The sequence below is a fragment of the Bos javanicus genome, chromosome 22 (assembly GCF_032452875.1).
Source record: "Bos javanicus breed banteng chromosome 22, ARS-OSU_banteng_1.0, whole genome shotgun sequence".
NCBI lineage: Eukaryota > Metazoa > Chordata > Mammalia > Artiodactyla > Bovidae > Bos > Bos javanicus.
In genome coordinates this window covers 53,784,135-53,802,282 of record NC_083889.1, presented here as the reverse complement: position 1 = coordinate 53,802,282, position 18,148 = coordinate 53,784,135, and the positions used below count along the sequence as shown (strand labels likewise).

At 53.1% G+C, this 18,148-nt stretch overlaps 1 protein-coding gene across 2 annotated transcripts in view; it reads left to right on the top strand.

The window, feature by feature from the left end:
* Positions 1-5,124: 5,124 nt before the first annotated feature.
* LIMD1 (LIM domain containing 1) overlaps positions 5,125-18,148 on the top strand; it is a 78,929-nt gene continuing 65,905 nt past the window's right edge. The window contains exon 1 of one of the 2 annotated variants that reach the window (XM_061397044.1): positions 5,125-7,232. In XM_061397044.1, the coding sequence (XP_061253028.1) occupies positions 5,837-7,232 (1,396 nt within the window). In that variant the 5' untranslated portion in view covers positions 5,125-5,836. The remainder of the gene's footprint in view (positions 7,233-18,148) is intronic. The other variant, XM_061397043.1, reaches the window with a different exon arrangement.

The following is an 18,148-nucleotide window of genomic DNA, read 5'->3' as shown; positions in this document are numbered from 1 at the left end:
CCACCTGAAAGTATCACAACATTGTTAACCAGGCCTTGTGGTTGTTCAGTTGCTCAGTTGTGTGTCCAGCTCTTTGTGACCCCACGGACTGCAGCACGCCAGCCTTCCCTGTCCTTCACTGTCTCTTGGAGTTTGCTCAAACTCATGTCCATTGAGTTGGCAATGCCATCCAACCATCTCATCCTCTGCTGCCCTCTTCTCTTTTTGCCTTCTATCTTTAGTCAGTGATACTCCAATATAAAATAGTTTTTTTTTTTTTAAAGGAGGGCATGAATAGAACCTATCTCATGACCTGTTATGAGCAATCAACATATACTGTAACATATACTGAGTGTAGAGAATGGTGCTGGGCAAAGCGTAGGTGCTACGATGCTTTTCATAATTGTTGTTCTTGTTATGACTCATCAACGGTTCTAACTCTGACTCCATTGAGACAGTAACCAGCAGAGAGCAAGGCGGAGCTTCTTGGTGACAAAAGAAATCCAGGCAGTGTGGTGGAGTTCTCAAGAGTATGCCTGCCTCATGGGTGTTTATCCCAGGGCCCTGCTTGCACAGGTGTGATACGGTTTATAAGTCAGCCGTAGCCACAGAATATGTAATAGCTAAAACCTGGAAGCGGCCTAAATGTCTGTGAACAGGAGACTGGTTAAGAAACCCATGACTCACCCAAAGAAAGAAATGTTAGCCCTCTAAGAGAACGAGCCAGCTGCATGTGAAATGATGTGAAAAGGTTTCCAAGAGTATTGTTAAATGCAGAAAGCAAAGGGCAGTGCACTTTTACTTTCTGTGTTTTTTAAAAAAAAGGAAGAAGAGTACATGCCTGTGTCCTTTGGTCACAGGGCTTGTCTTCAGGGGCACCAGAGACTGCTTTCACCACGTGTGCTCTTTTGCACCTTTTGAACTTGAAGCTGTATGCTTGTATTACTTATGTAACAACCACACACACAAAAGGAGTAAGCAGAAAATTGGTGCTGATTCAAAAATCAGCACTCCAGTTCACTGTGTTCTGCTAAACATATTTCACTGCACTCTGAGCAGATGGCCCGGGAGGGGTTGGGCCAGGGCCAGGGGGCAGCCTCCCTCCCCCATGGGTGTGTGGGGAGCCTTGTGGGGAGCCACGTGGGGCCCTGTGGCCAGGCACATGCTTGCAGCTGGCCCTTCCTGTGCAGCGGAAGGCCCGGGGTGTGGGGCTGAGACTGGTCAAGAGTGGGCGCCGGTAGCACACGCAGGGCCAGATCATGGTCCTCATGTCTGGGTCTGGCCTGGGCAGCTTTCCAGGGCGGACAGTCACGAGACACAGGCTCGTTAGTAGTGCCAGGAAAGGGCCATTATCGAAGCTGCTTCTCTCCATTCATGGGACAGTTCCACAGTGAAACTTGGGGCCAGAGAGAAAGCCTAAGGTTCAGGAAACAGCTTTGGAAGGGCCAGGGTTTCCTGGCCTGCTTGAGGCATCCCTGGGATGGAAAGAGCCCAGAGGAACCTGGGTTCTTAGTTCTTCATCCATCCGCCTGGCTGAAATACAAAGATTCTTTTCAGAGCTCTCCCTGAAGTAGCCCTCCAGCTTTGGACACTCACCGCATTGTGTGCTGGGACATTCCCTGTAGCCCAGCAAAAGGGACAGAAAGGCCCTTTCAGTTAACTGCAAAATAAGCAGGGCTCCGTCCAAGGATGGGGGCCCTTTGCCTCCTGGGCCCTTCAGTAATTCATTGGCTGTCTGAGCACCGTTTACTGCCTCCAGTCTGTTGGATGAGGGTTTTTCAAATGCCGCTTGGTCAATGATTCTTTATACACGCTTATATAAAAAACATATATGTAGGCATGCAAACAGATACTCTTCAGTCATATAGGTTCCCGTACACGTTCAGACACACACATGAACAATTCTATGTAGTCATACTCTTGCCTGGCAAGATATACTGTCTCCGAGGCAGATCAAATATCTGGTACAAGGTGATCAAACAAGATCTGCAGAAGGTTTGTAGTGACACAGAGTTACAAGAGGAGGAATACAGTCTCCTCTGTATTCTTCTCCGAACTGCTTCTCTGAATCTGGGTCATTGTGAAGTCCACTGAATTATTTTGTTGTTGTTAATTTAATTACTATGGTCATGTCTTTATAGCTTATTTATTCATTTTTTTTAATGGTTTTACTGATTTATTTTTGGCTGTGCTGGATCTCCGTTGCTGCATGTGGGCTTTTTTCTAGTTGCGGGACATGAGCTTCTCACTGCCGAGGCTTCCCTTGTTGTGGAGCACAGGCTTAGCTGCCCCGTGACATGTGGGGTTTTCCTGGACCAGGAATCAAACCTGCGTCCCCTGCATTGGCAGGCGGATTCTTAACCACTGGACCACCAGGGAGTTCCAAAGTCCAGTTAATTCTTTCTCTCTGTGGATGGTAACACCTGTACTTCCTCTTCGGATGTGACTCGGGCGTTCATTTATCAAGCATTTGGGGATCCTACCCCACCTCAGGCAGTGTTTTGGTTTCCTGGGCTACTGTGATGAACAAAATGGGCAGAGATCTGGGGCCTCGTGATGTTTGCATTCTGGTGAGGAGCCAGCTGGTCACTGTGGGGGCAGGTGGGGTTGGGGATGGACAGGGGGCAGGCAGACTTCCCAGGGAAGTGACCGTTGAGTGGAAACCTGAGGGCTGTAAAGGCGGGAGTCAGAGGCATATGTGTGGAGCAGTTCTAGGCAGAAGAGACAGTGACTCCCTTGTGCATCTAGTTACATTGCGCTCACTTGGCAAAAGGCAGCCCTGGTTAGACCCAACTCCACACCCACATCTGTGCAACGGAACCTCGGCCGCAGAGACACGTGCCCTGTGCTGGCTGGCCTCCTTGCAGTTCAGGGCCAGGATCTCGGGTGGGAGTGGAGGTGGGGGTGGGGAGCACAGGGGGAGGCTTCACGCTTCCATCATGCATTCTTCTTCAGTCCATTCACGCTTTCACTGCCCTAAATAGCCAGTTCCCTGCAGCCGCATCCCCGGGTCACTCTCAGCTAACTCTCTGTACCTCCTATCAGTTCAGTTCAGCCAATCAGTCGTGTCCATCTCTTTGTGACCCCATGGACTGCAGCACACCAGGCTTCCCTGTCTGCCACCATCTCCCGGAGTCTGCTCAAATTCATGTCCATTGAGTTAATGATGCCATCCAACCATCTCATCCTCTGTTGCCCCCTTCTCCTCCTGTCTGCAATCTTTCCCAGCATCTTTCCCAAGGAGCTGGCGCTTTGCATCAGGTGGCCAAAATATTAGAGCTTCAGCTTCAGCATCAGTCCTTCCAATGAATATTCAGGGCTGATTTCCTTCAGGATTGACTGGTTTGATCTCCTTGCTGTCCAAGGGACTCTCAAGAGTCTTCTCCAACATCACAATTTGAAAGCATCAATTCTTTGGCGCTCAGCTTTCTTTGTGGTGCAACTCTCACACCTGTCCATGACTACCGGCAAAACCATACCTTCGACTATATGAATCTTTGTCCTCAAAGTGATGTCTCTGTTTTGTAATACACTGTCTAGGTTTGTCATAGCTTTTCTTCCAAGAAGCAGGCATCTTTTAATCTCATGGCTGCAGTCACCATCTGCAGTGATTTTGGAGCCCAAGAAAATAAAATCTCCCACGGTTTCCATTGTTTTCCCATCTATTTGCCATGAAGTAATGGGACCAGATGCCATGATCTTCACTTTTTGAATGTTGAATTTTAAGCTAGCCTTTTCACTCTCCTCTTTTACCTTCATCAAGAGGCTCTTTAGTTCCTCTTCGCTTTCTGCCCTTAGCATGATGTCATCTGCATGTCTGAGGTTGTCTACCTGCCCAGGAACCACATTTGGGATTTACAGAGTACAAAGCACTGTCACGCGTATTGCATTATTTGTTCCTTGTCACAACGCTGGCAAATAGATTCACTAATTCACTTATTCAACTATTAGGTACTGTGACATATAGATACTGGGCATACAGATATGGTCTAATGGGGTGGAAAACCAACCACCCACCAAAAAACCGCATGTAAACAATAAATATAAATAGTGATCAGAACTGATGAGGAAATAAAGAGGGTGCCGAAAAAGAAGGGTTCTAGAGACTGTTATTTTGGCAGAGATGGTAAGATGAGCCACGGAGAAGTTCAAGGGCCAGCTCTGGGCAGACACCAGGAAGCTCCTGCAGCTAGTGGCAGGGAAGACTTCCCAGTCAGACCTGCCGCGGGGAGGCAGACCCTGCCAGAGCAGGAAGGCCGTTGTGGGGTTGGTTTCAGTCTAAGCCCCTGGTAAGCACTGAGGGTTACCAGGGAACTGACTGGTCTGGTATCGGCCTTAGGATCACGGTATCTGCTCTCTGGGAAATGAAACCTCTCCAGGGTCACCTAGGAGGTAGTGCAGGGAGTGGTGGGCCTTGCTAGGGTGCCCAGGAGGCAGGCCTGGCGCCCCCAGAGTCGTGCAGATCTACTTGGGGGATCAGAAATCCTCCCATGAATAATGAGCCAGCAGGGCACGTGATTTTATGGCCTAACAGAGGGACTTAGGACGCTCCCTCCGGGCAACAATGTGCCTTTTAACCCCTTTCAGAGGACCTAGGCACCCATGCACGCTTCGCTAGTCATGATGGCATCTTGGACCCTTCTCCCTCGATGCCTCAGTCTCCCTACTTGTCCAAGGGGACTTGGGCCAGCCCTCAGGTGACTCCGTGGGTCGCCAACCCTGCACCTTGTGTAGGGGCGAGGGAACTGCCGGGGCCAAGCCGGCACAAGGGGTTGACTTTCCACTCGGGAAACCGAGGCACAGTGGGACGAGGAGCGTGCGACCTCGGGACTCCCGCAAAATTCAAGCGGCACGTCTCGGGTCCACGCAAGCCGTCCAGGTCGCCTGCCAGCGATCCCCGCGGAGTGGCCTCCGCCCCGCTCTGCCCAAGGACCGGAGCCGGGCCGGACTTCTCCGGGGGCGGTCCCGCGCTCAAGAGCTGAAAGAGGCGCGCGGGCCACACCTCCAGGTTCCCCAGCCCAGTCGGGCTCGGGCCTGCCCCGGGGCGCCCGCCGCCGCGCGCGCCGACCCCGCCCCTCTCCCGCGCCCCCGCCCCTCGGCCGCTGCCTCCGCCTCCGCCTCCTCGCAGGCCCGCGACGTGCCCGGCCGGCGACCGAGCGGCGGGGACGGCGTCCGGCGCACTCACTTCCGCGTCCCGCCGCCCTCCGGCTCGCGCGCGCCCAGCCCCCGCCGCCATCGGACAATAGACCAACCGCCCGGCTGCCGTGAACTTCCCGCCGGGGCCCGGCCGGCCCGTGTGCCCCGGATCCCGATCCCCGATCCGTCCCCGCGCCGGCCACGATCGCAGCTCCGCGCCACCGGGGGAAGCCGCGGAGGACCGAGCGCCCGGTACGTGCTCGCGCCTCCCGCCGCCGCGCCTCCGCTCCGGCCCGGCCGGTCCTGGGCCCTCTGCTCTCTGCTCTCTGAGCAACTTTCCCTCCTGTCCAGCGGCTGCTGCCTTGTGGGTGTCTTGAGTTTGGCTGCTTAAGGAGGATGTGATTTTTTTTTTCTTCCGTATTTCTTTTACGTTTTATGATTTGAAACTGAGAAAAGAACTCACAGCCAGCTCAGCCAGCCAAGCGCCGCCAGCCGCCCCCACGCGGACACCTCCGAGGGGAAGGGGAATTGGAAGCAAATTTGGCCCAAGTGACTTTGAGGCCTCAGCATCTGCTGGACTCTAAGGCCCTGGGTCATGACTCTCATGCTGGGCAGGTGGAAGGCTGTACCTGTTCTGGGCTGGACTTGAGTGTCCGCCCTCTGCCAGGACCCCCACCGCCCCAGCTCCACGCACTCAACTAGGCTAGGCCCGGTCAGCAACATGGATAAGTACGACGACTTGGGCCTGGAGGCCAGTAAGTTCATTGAGGACCTGAACATGTATGAGGCCTCCAAAGATGGGCTCTTCCGAGTGGACAAGGGTGCAGGCAACAACCCGGAGTTTGAGGAAACACGCAGGGTGTTTGCTACCAAGATGGCCAAAATCCACCTGCAGCAGCAGCAGCAGCTCCTACAGGAGGAGACCCTGCCCAGGGCGAGCCGGGGTCCCGTTAACGGTGGGGCACGCCTGGGCCCACCGGCCCACAGGGAAGCTGGTGGGGGCAGCAAGCTGGCCGCGGATGGTGCTGCCAAGCCCCCTCTCGCTGCCTCAACCGTGGCCCCTGGGACGACCATCACCGTGGCGCCTGGGCAGCCCTCGTACCCACCCCAGGAGCAGAGGGCCAAGCTGTACGTCCGGGGTTCGAGGCAAGGCAGCCAAGACTGTGGGTCCAAGGAGAGCATGGTGAATTCTGAGATGTCTGCTTTCCATCGGCCGGGCCCCTGTGAGGATCCCTCCTGCCTCACCCACGGAGACTATTACGACAACCTGTCCTTGGCAGGCCCCAAGTGGGCCGACGACCCGGGAGTGTCCCCTGGCATCAGGTTGGGTGTAGGAAGTGGGTGGTCTGGGACCCCAGGGAGCGACCCATTGCTATCTAAGCCCTCCAGGGGTCCTCACCTGTACCACCAGCAGCTCTCCGCAGGCTCTGGCAGGTCTTTGCAGAGTGGCCAGGATGGTGGGCCTGGAGGAGGCAACAGCGAGAAGCCAGCGGGGGTCTGGACCACCGCCTCTTCCCAGCGAGTGAGCCCTGGCCTCCCTTCCGCTGGCCCAGAGAATGGGGCCCTCCCGAGGTCTGCTCAGCCCAGGACCCCTTCTTTCTCAGCGCCTCTGGCCCTGAACCGGCCCAGTCAAGGCTCTCTTCCCAGAACAAACTCGGGGGTAGGGAGTGAGGTTTCAGGCACGATGCCCAAACCCACTGTGGACCCTCAACCCTGGTTCCAAGATGGGCCCAAATCTTACCTTTCTAGCTCTGCCCCTTCATCCTCGCCAGCCAGCATGGACCATATGCAGGCGGGTGCCCTCCCTGGGCTGGGTCCCAAGCCTGGCTGTACAGATCCTGGCATTGGTCCCAAGCTCAGCCCCAACAGCCTTGTCCATCCAGTGATGTCCACCCTGCCTGAGTTATCTTGTAAAGAAGGTGCCTCCAGCTGGGCCTCTGATGGCAGCCTGGGGCCTGTGCTCCCAGAGACGCCGAGTTCCCCCAGAGTGAGGTTACCCTGCCAGACGCTCATCCCGGGCCCTGAGCTTGGACCCACGGCCGCCGAATTGAAGTTAGAAGCCCTCACCCAGCGTCTGGAGCGGGAGATGGATGCTCACCCGAAGGCCGATTACTTTGGTGAGTAGTGAGAGGCTGGCGTGGTTGCCCACAGCGGGTGACGGGGTCCCTGCATTTGGGCATTAGGGGGAAACGCCCCCTACCCCCACCAGGGATGCTGTCGCTCTCCTTGAGTGCGCCTGTCTTTTTTTTTTTTTTAACTTCCTCTTTCAGCTGCCTCTTCTGAAACTTGAAAAGAGACTTGAGATCATCACTAGGCAGAAAGCGGATCTTGCTGCTGGTGGTTACCCATGTGCAAAGGGCAGGATTGCTCGTGACTGCTCCCTGTAAAAAGGGAAATCTGTGACTTTGGATTTCAAGGGTTTCGGGAGTGACTTAGAACCTGTCACAGTGACTGGCTCAGGCGGGACCTGAATGGGCTTCTTAGAAGGTCCATGTACCCCTGAGGGTTCGTTCCATCAGTTGCTGGCTGTGCCAGGGGAGCCTGGCTACTAGAGGACCAGTGGTTGGGCGTGGGCTCTCTGCGGGTCCCTGTGTGCACGTGTGTCTGCCTGCACGTTCTGTGTTCAGCAGAGGGAGGTGAAACTCTGACCTGGAAGGCTTTGTTCTAGAGCAGTCCTTCTCAAAGTGTAGTCTGAACCTGCAGCGTCCTTTTGCCTGGGAACTAGTTAAAAATGCAAATTCTTAGGCCCCACCCCAAACCTACTGCATCAGAAACTGGCATGGGGCCCAGCAGTTGGCATTTTTCACAAGCCAGCCCTGCTCCTGACGTTCTGGGAAATTGGAGACCCGTGCATTAGGCACCTTCCAACTCAGCACCCCCACCCTGACTACTAGCCAGCAGCCAGGTTACACCCACAGTCGTGGCTCCTAAGAGAATGGAAGATGCTCCTTGTTGGTTTTTCTTCCTCTTGGAGGTTTTGTTTTATTCTCTTTTTAAAGCCACAAACTCTCGGAGACTGCTGGCTTCAGCTTTTATTTTTTCCTCCGTGCAGAGTTTGGAGGCAGCAGAAAAGCAGAGATAGCATCCTGTTGAGTAACAATGTAGCCATCTCACAGAAGCTCTAACTAGAAGAGCGGGAGTTGTGTTTATTTTTTTAATTACTTGTGATTGGAGTATGTTGCTTTACAATGTTATGTGTTTCTGCTGTTCCACAAAGACAGTCAGCTGCATGGATGCCTCTTGCTTGGGTTGCCTTCCCATTTAGATCGCTGCACAGCATGGAGTCGAGTTCTCTGAGGTGTACAGTAGTTTCTCATTTTATTTTATGCATGGTATCAATATTTTATTTTAGTTTTTCATTTTTGAACTGTGCGTAGTTGAGGTCACCGTTTCCCCGTATGAAGGCTTTTGGTGGGGGGCAGGGAAGGCCCCGCACAGGGAGGGTCACTGGTTGGCTGCTGTCTGTCTGCCCCATCCTGCATGAATGAATGATTCTGTCCCGAGGTGCTTGGAGGGACGTGTCCGAGGCACGGGCACTGTGTTCTTGCTTCTCGTGAGAGCCTCGCAGGAGCAGCGCTCACACCACCCTGGGCAGTCAGAGGTCAGGCTGGCTGTTTACTCGGCGTTTATGTTCTAGAGCATGTAGCGGCCTCTCACTGTGAGCCATCTCTTCTCCTTTGCAAATCCCCCTCCTTGGGAATAATACTTTTCTCTGGAAATACTGTGGGCTTTTTTTTTTTTTTTTTTTTTAGTTTAAACCGTTGTCTTTTTTTCCAGTTTTACTGAGATGTAATTGACACACAATATTGTATAAGTTTAAGATGCACAGCATAGTAGTTTTTAAAAAAGATTTCTAAGTTTTTGCTTTTTAAAAGGTTTTTAATTTTTAAGCAAATGTATTTATTTATTTATTTATTTATGGCAGCGCTGGGTCTTCGTTGCTGCTTTTGGGCTTTCTGTCTAGGTGCGGTGAGCTGGGGCAACTCTCGTTGAGGAGCACAGGCTCTAGAGTGTGGGCTCAGCAGTTGTGACGCACGGGCTCAGTTGTCCCCCCCGTGGCATGCGGGGTCTTTCCCGACCAGGGATCGAACCCTTGTTCCCTGCGTTGGAAGGAGGATTCTTTACCACTGAGCCACCAGGAGAGCCTCAGCATAATGATTTGCTTTATGTAATGATTTGATTTACAGGCATCATAAAGTGATGATAACAATAAGGTTCGTGAACATCCATCATCTCATCTCATCTCAAAAAATCACTTTTTTGTTGTGATGAGAACTCCGGATTTCCTTAAACTTTCATATGCAACATATAGCAATGTTAGTTATATTTATCGTGTTGTACATTATATCCTTAGGAAGTTTATGCCTTTGACTGCTTTCGTGTCCCATTCCCCCTCTCCCCTTCCACCTACCGCTGAAGTGAAGTGAAAGTCGCTCAGTCGTGTCCGACTCTTTGCAATCCCATGGACTGTAGCCTGCCAGGCTTCTCTGTCCATGGAATCCTCCAGGCCAGAATACTGGAGAGGGTAGGTGTTCCCTTGTCCAGGGGATTCTTCCCAACCCAGGGATCGAACCCAGGGATCAAATCCAGGGGCGTTGCAGGTGGATTCATGCATTCATTCATTCATTCACTGTCTAAACCACCAGGGAAGCCCAAAGAAGCACACACCTTCCCTGATGGAAGCCACAAATCCCATCTCTTTTTCTATGAGTTTGAAGTATAACTGATCTACAACACTGTTAGTTCCTATTATGCAATATAATGATTCAGTATTTCTGTACATTTCTGACCATCACAAGTCAGTCCAGTTACAATATGTCACTATATGAAGATATTATATTGTTATTGACTACATTCCCCGCACTGTGCATTTCATATCCATGACTGGTTTATTTCGCAACTGAAACTTTGTACCTGTTACCCTCCTTCAGCTATTTCTTTCCTCCCCACCTTCCCTCCCCTCAGGCAACCACCTGTTTGTTCTCTGTAGCTATACTTCTGTTTATGTTTTTTGTGTCTGTGTGTGTCGGTTTTTTTTAGATTACACATATATGTGAAATATAGTATTTGTCTTGAATTTTTAATTTCAAGATCATTAAACAACAAACAACGGTTTTATCTTTGGAGGGAGGCAGGTTCATACACCAGATCATAGCAGAACTATTAGCTATCCATTCATCCATCCCGTATTTATTGAGTACCTGCCTTGAGGTACGTAATGAATGAGGCGGACAGAAACCCTCCTTCTCCAGAGCAGGTGGTGCAGGAGAGGGAGGCAGGAGATGAACAAAATAAATAAGCAGGTTTGAGGGAGAGAAACAGGAAGTGGAGAGGATGGAGCCTCAGTGCAGGGAGTCGAACCAGGGAGGTTTCTGGTTTTCAAGCCAGTGATCAGGGGAAATCCCATCGAGAAGGTGGCTTTAGAGCTAGGCTTGAAGGAGGCCAGGGGTGACCTTTGAGTCTGCTCTGGGAAAGGGCATGCTCAGCAGGGCAGACAGCAGGAGCAGAGGCCCTCGGGGCCTATTTACTTTATTCATGTGAGCTTAGGAAGGAAGCCCATTTCACCAGCCTGGAAACTGAGACTCAGAGAGGTTAGATGACTGATCCCATGTCTCATAGGGCCTACTGGGTACAGGTGAGGTCTGAGCCCCACAGTTCGGCTTCCTTGCCCATTCCTCTTTATTATTATTATTATTTTAATGTGCTGTTCTCACATGCTTTTTAAAAAAGAAATTTGTTTTCTTTCTTCTTTTAAATATATTTTATTTATTTATTTGACGCATCAGCCCTCAGTTACAGCACGAGGAATCTTTGTTGCGTCGTGGGGAGTCTTCCGTTGCCACGCATGGACTCTCTAGTTGTGGCTTGCGGGCCACGGAGCACACAGGCTTCAGTGGTTGCAGTGCAAGGGCTTAGTTCTGTGGCATGTGGGATCTTAGTGCCCCCACCAGGGATCGAGCCTGCGTGCCCTGCCTTGCAAGCCGAATTCTTAACCACTAGACCACCAGAGAAGCCCCGCTTCCCACTCTTCTAACCAGCATTGCCCAGCTGCCTCCCAAGCACAGACGTGAAAGCCTGCTTTATTTATTTACTTTTATGGTTTTTTTTCTTTAATCAAGAACTTCCTATAAAATCGATCTCTTTAATTTTAAAAGCAGGCAGTGGCATTTAGCGCTTCCCTCACGTTGCGCAAACACCACCCCTGTCTAGTTCCAGAGCATTTATTCATCACCCCCAGAGGAAACCCACACCCATAACTCAGTTGCTTCTCAATCCCTCATCTCTCCCAGCTCCTGGCAGTGACCAATCTGTGTTCTATCCCTCTGACTTTGCCTATTCTACCGCTATATGAAATATTGAGGGTATCATATCTAATTTATTTTTTCACTAAGCGTTACAGTCACATGTAGAAAACTCCAAAGACAGAAAAACAGACGGAGTGAAGCGTTAGTCTCCTTCCCACCCGTCTGTAGCCGAGCATCCTGGCGTGTGAGTACGTGCGTGTATCTCTCTGTGGGTCGCAGCCAGGCCTGCTGTCCACCTGCTCTCTGCCTTTCCCTCCCAACGGCGCGTCTTGGCAGCTGTTCCACTTCAGCACGTGTTGCGTTGACTCAGTGTCACCCTCTGCGTGTGCTCTGGTCACGTAAGCAGCCTCATGTGGACTTCAGGCCGACTGCAAGTTGCGAGCCTAGCCTGGGACAAACTCCCAGGGCGGGTGGACTACATTTGTGCCCTTTGAGTGTTGTCTAGTCGCCCTCCACTGAGCTCATGGGGCGCCCCAGTGCCCATCATATAGGAGAGCTTTGGTAGCTGAGCTCCTAGCTGCTCTACGGAACCGGCCACGCGGCCGAGGAGGACATGCCTCCTGCCAGCACCTGGCCGTCAGGGCGTGGCCCAGCCCTGCTGTGGGACCTTGAACACGCCCTAGCCCCTTCCAGGCCTCTCCCCTTCTCCATAGCACGAGGAGCTTGGCCTGTTGAGGGGCTCACGTCAGCAGATACCCTTCCCGTCTCTAGATTTGGTGTTATCTGATAGATGTCTATCTGTCCAACACACTAAATAAAGATTAAATTTTACTTCTAAATAACATGAGTTAGAGCAAACTCTGGGAGAGAGTGAAGGACAGGGCGCCTGGTGTGCTGCAGTCCGTGGGGTTGCAAGGAGTCAGACACAACTTAGCGACTGAACAACGGAAAGATTATCTATTGATACAGGGCTCTTGCCAGAGAGAATCAGGGAAATGCAATGGTCCCCATTAGAGTCAATGTAATTCTAGCCAGAAGCAAAGCAGAGTTGATGTTTGGGTTGGTTACCTGGACCCCTTCCTGGACATGACCTTGTGGGAAGACTTTGTGAATCCCCAAGACCACCTTCGGGGACCCTTGGGTCTGAAGTCACCTCAGTGCCTGGTTATTGATCAGCTCATCACTGAGGACCTTTCTGGCACTTTCCTTGGCCCGGTCTCGTGGGTTTGGGACACTTTGGTCCCGGGAAGGCATTGCTGCCCCCGGTCCTTCTGCCGTGTTCCTCTGCGGCCGCTTTGCATGTTTCTCCCTCGAGGAGAGCTGATGCTGCTGAGAGGACGCCGTTGGGTTCCTCGTCCCAGGCCTTGAGCTTGGACGGTGCCGCTGTGGGTTGTTTTCACGCCAGTGGGTTCTCTCTCACCTTTTCCTCCTCAGTGGCCATCTGTCCTCTGCACACTAGGCCTCTCCTCCCTTTCTAAGGAAGAAGGACACAGATGAAGCACCCGTCCCCGGCGGGGTGACTGGGGAAGCTGACTCCGAGGCAGAGTCTAGTGTGCAGGGGGCGGCCTAGGGGACACTGCTGGGAACGTGTGTGTGGAGGGCAGGGGGATGCAGGAGTGGGCAAGCGGGACGCCCCGGCTGCGCTGCGGGCCTGACCAGCCTGGGCCGACCCCAGGGGGGTCTGGGGCTGGAAAAGCCCTTCAGAGCTGCCCCGAATTGGGGTGAGACGGCCTGGCCTTCACCACTCCCTCCTTGGTCCTCTCCGGGTGGGCATGACCAGCAAGGTGCCTGTGTGTAGCTGGGGCCGTGCCCAAAGGGGCTGACAGCTGAGGGCTGCCCCCCTGCAGCCCCAGCCACCGTGCCAGGCTCCTTCACTGAAGGGCGATCAGGGCACCACGCCACATCCCCTGTCCAGGGCAGATCTCGGTGACCTTGGCCGTGATTTTAATTATTGTGATGTCTGTTGAGCGCCTGTATTTAACCTTCACAGCCAGACTCCGTTCTCCTCCGTTTGCAGTTGAGGAACCCAGGCCGTGAAGGGTTCAGGGCCACACTGCGGTCGGTGGTGGTGCTACCCCACCAGCTGGGGCTCCGACTCCCCGAATGAACTGGGCGGCGTTTCTGGGCTGAGGTGGATGTTCTCTGCGAGCCCCTCCAGATTCAGTCTCTGCTCAGCTGCTGCGGAGGCATCAGTGGGCTCCCTGCCCTTTCCAGGGTCAGGACTCTGGACCTGCAGCCACCCCCCCAGGTCTCCCCTTCCCCACCGCTGTGGGGGACCGGGCACTGCTGGTGCCACCCATGAGAGCCACACTCTGTTAGGTGCCAGCAAGCAGGGTGGCGGCGGGGCAAGAGGAAGCTGGTTCCAGGGTCCCGGTCACCCAGCAAGTGGACGGGTAGACACTTGCCCACCTGCACGCCTGGCTGCGTCTTCAGTTTTCCTGTCTTGGGTGGACATTCCTGCAGCAGTATGTGAGCTCGGAAAACTGTTAACAGCAGACCCGCCTTAGCCTGGGAGCCTGAGGAGAGGTGTGACTCCTCCCACGGATGGCCCAGCCCTGCCAGGGGCCAGGGAGCCTGTCACACCTGATTTTGTTTTACTAGCAGCTCAGGAGGTGAAGTAAGCAGTCCAGACAAGGATCCCATACATGTCCTCTCTGCTCCCTCCCATCTGACCATCTCTTCAACATTGAGCTACAAGTTGTCTTAATGACCTTTTTAAGTCTCATCTGACTTTCCGGCTTCCCTGGTGGCTCAGTTGGTAAAGAACCTTCCTGCCAATGCAGGAGATGTGGGTTCTATCTCTGGGTTGGGAAGACCCCTGGAGAAGGAAATGGCAACCCACTCCAGTATTCCTGCCTGGAGATTTCCATAGACAGGAGCATCTGGTGGGCTACAGTCCATGGGGTCGCAAAGAGTCAGACATGACTTGAGCTTATTTATCTGACTTCATTAGCAACAGTTGCTTGAAATATGGGGTTTAAGTCCAGCCTTGAACGAACAACTGAGAGTGATTTTTCAGAGCATTTGTCATATAAAAGAAAACAACATGGGCCAATCCTGTAGAAGGGGGGCCCCTCCAGGTTTCAGGACAGTGGCCTCTGTGCACCCCAGAGGCTCCACTCACTGCCCGCCCCCCCCCCCCAAACATCAGGCATTGCAGTAAACCCAAGCCAAACGCTGAAGTAGGAGAAGGGGACAGAAGATCATTAACCATCGGGCCTGTCTGAGTAGCTGGCATGACCAAGTGTGGGAACTTCTGCCCACATTCCTTTAGGAAATATGGTATGGTAATTTGGACCTACAGGATCCAGGCTTCTGTAGCCATGGAAGTAAATTTCTGATCCTTTAGTAACTTTTGTAAATGACACTCCAGAGTCTAATTCTGCCTGTCTAGCCCAGCAGGTGTACACCCTAAGACGTGGGGACTCCTAGCCGTTGGAGGGAATTGCAGGGCACACGTGGATGTTTGTTTGTTTTTGTAGGCCAGGTAATCTTCCCCTCAAAACCAGGAGTGTGTGTATTTTACACTTTTTTAAAAAAATTGATGTATAGTATATACATACTGGCTTCCCAGGTGGCTCAGAGGTAAAGAATCCACCTGCCAATGCACGAGATGCAGGAAGTGTGGTTCAGTCCCTGGGTCAGAAAGATCCCCTGGAGGAGGGCATGGCAACCCACTCCAGTATTCTCACCTGAATAATCCCATGGACAGAGAGGAGCCTGGCGGGCTACAATCCATCGGGTCGCAACGAGTCAGACACGACTAAGCAACTAAACAACAGCAAGAACAGGAACAAAACACATGTATTATAGCTGCTCACAAGGGGAACACGCCTAGAACTCAGATCAAAGCACAAAACAGGACCAGCACCCAAGAAGCCCCCTGCCATGTGCCCCCACAGTGATCACCACTCTCCAGGCGTAATTGTGGCTTCTGACTGCAAATACGAGGTTCTGAGCAATCGTGTGGTTTAAAGTAACTTCTAAAACCTGCACGTGCATGCTAAGTCGCTTCACTCGTGTCCGACTCTTTGCAACCCTATGGGCTGTAGCCCACCAGCCTCCTCTGTCCATGAGATTCTCCAGACAAGAGTACTGGAGTGGCTTGCTGTGTCCTCCTCCAGGGGATCTTCCCAACCCAGGGATCGATCGAGTCTCTTACATCTCCTGCATTGGCAGGCGGGTTCTTTACCACTAGTGCCCCCTGGGAAGCTCCCTACAACCTTGAGATGATTTACAAAACCTATCACGGCAGGTTTGGGACGGAAGGAGAGCACAGGGCTGAGCAGGGTGCAGCCAAGGCTCAGACAGCAAGGAGTGAGTGCCGTCAGCGGGACTGTCCAGCTCGCTCAGAAACAGCGGCTGCTCCCTCATGGCCAGCGATCAGGGCTCCGATACTGTTTGGGTCCTCTGTGTTGCGGTCCAGACAGATGGATGGTTCATCATATGCTTTAGTCCTGTTCCTTACCTACCTCTCTCTGTAGGATTTCTCTTCTGAGATTTTGGGGTGGAGGGATTATGAACAACCCCCAGGGTTCACTCAGAATGAGTCACCTGTTCACTGAGTTCACTTGTCAGCAAGGTACACATGTCTGGTCCCCTCCGTGCTCTTAGCACTGGGCTTGGAAGGATGCTGCAGGGTCAGACTCAAATCCTCGCGCTTGGAGTGACAGCCACTGTTCTGTCACCCTGGCCTCAGGTCCAAACTCGGGGTGTCCCCCGCAGCCCCACCACGATGACCAGCTCCTGTCACACCAACTTCATGGCTGGTCCTGAACTCCCAGAGTTCCTTCTCACCCCAGGACTTCTGCTCTTGCTGTTCTCCAGCCCATGCCTCCGGCCAGCCTGGCGCGGCCCCCAGCGATCCCCTTCGGGGAAGCGGTGGGGAGCGGGTCTGCCTGCAGCCCTGGTCTGTCCTGACAGCGGTTTCCCACAGTGGCTGCCTCATCCCATCAGGCTGTCTTTCTGAGGTCCTTCCCCCGTGAAATGTTTCTGCTCTGTTCCTTTGTAACCAGGAAAGCATGTCTTGTTTTTTCCATCTTATTCTCATGCTCTTTTGATTCATAACCTAGAACATTGAATTGACCCGATGTGGCTATTCCTGCCAGAGGTTTTTTAATGTTCCTTTACATCTCTTGATTTATGGCTCCCACTCGGGAGGAGGAACTGTGGAAGAAAGGCATGCATCTGGGAGTGAGGCAGCCAGCTGTTCTGGGTCCCAGGCTACCAGCAGCCCCAGGTGTGACGTGGGGCCACCTGCTCTTCCTGTACTGAGCCCCGGGGCACCTCTGAGGGCCCTTCCTGACCCGGAGTCCTGTAGCCGTGGGTCCAGTTGGATGCCTGGATCTTAGCTGGTCAAGTAACAGGGGTCTGGGCCTCAGTATTATCCACTGTGGCAAGAGCCTGGAAAGGCAGAGGGCTGACCCGCCAAGCTTCTCGTCCCCCTTCCAGGCCTCTACAGAATTAAAAAACAACTTGTTTTGTTTAGTTACAGTTGCATTTTCAGTTGTAAGCAGTAATCATTTTTTACTTCAGGCATGCCAGAAAATACATTTGACCAGATGTAGAAGCGTTTACTGAGCTAGAAGCCAGTTTGCTCTGCAGGGTGTGTCTGATGAAAGGGAGTTTAGGAAGGACTTGAAGATGCCCTTTAGGAAACAGCCACATGTGGGGAGAGAGTGGCATTACAGGGGTCACCGCCGGAAGCCTTTTGGGGCTCTCAATCTAATTCTGATTTTGTGTATTTTTGGCCCTGATGGGTCTTCACTGCTGCATGGGCGTTTCTCTAGTTGCTGCCAGCGGGGGCCACTCTAGGTTCAGGGCATGGACTCCTCATCGTGCTGGCTTCTCCTGGCGTGGAGCACGGGCTGTAGGGCGCACGGTCTTCAGTTGTTGCAGCGAGTGGGCTCAGTGGTTGAGGCTCCCAGGCTCTAGAGCAGAGGCTCAGAAGTTGTGGTGCACGGGCTTGGTTGCTCCGCAGCGTGTAGGATCTTCCTGGATCAGGAATCGAACCCATGTCTCCCACATTGGCAGGTGGATTCTTTACCACTGAGCCACCAGGGAAGCCCTCTCATTCTAATTAAACTTGGGGTCCCTAGTGTGGGTGACAGCAGGGGGACTAGCCTTGGGACTCGGTGAACTTGCTTTTGCTGGCATTTCCCAGGACACTTTGAAGGGCTCTTGTGTTTCTGGGTCTCAGCGTTTCTAGGTCTCAGGCTTAGCACGGGGCGGGGAATAGTGGTCTCGGGGCCTGGCCCTTCAGGCTCCTCGTGGGGGTGGGTGGATGTCTGTTTCAGGAATGGAGGGGCTTCACTTAGGGTGTGGAGGGGGAAAAGGAAAGGATGTTTACCTGGGTTGTGGCTCTGAGATAGTTTTGCTAAAATTTATCGAGCAAGTTGCTCTGTCAGGCACTTCGCTAATCATCTCACACACATACACATGTTTAATCCTTCCAACAAGCCTGTCTTATGATCCCCGTTTTATGGACGGGGAAGCTGAGGTACACAGAAGTGAATTAACCTGCCCAAGATATCTATTAAGGAGCTTTGCTAAGCCCGGGATCCTGACCTGCATGCTGCGCTGGCCCTCGGCTCCTGGGAGCACAGGGGCTTTCTGACAGAGGGACCTCAGTGGGCATCATGGCCACGAGGAGGTCAGGCCTGAGCCTCCCCCTTTGCAGGTGGAGTGATGAGGAAGGCAGGCCACGGCGGGGGGGATGCCTGAAGTGGCTCGAGGGGCGCATCCCCCTCTCGCAGCCAGGTGTGCCCTCTGGTTCGTCTTCAGGCCAG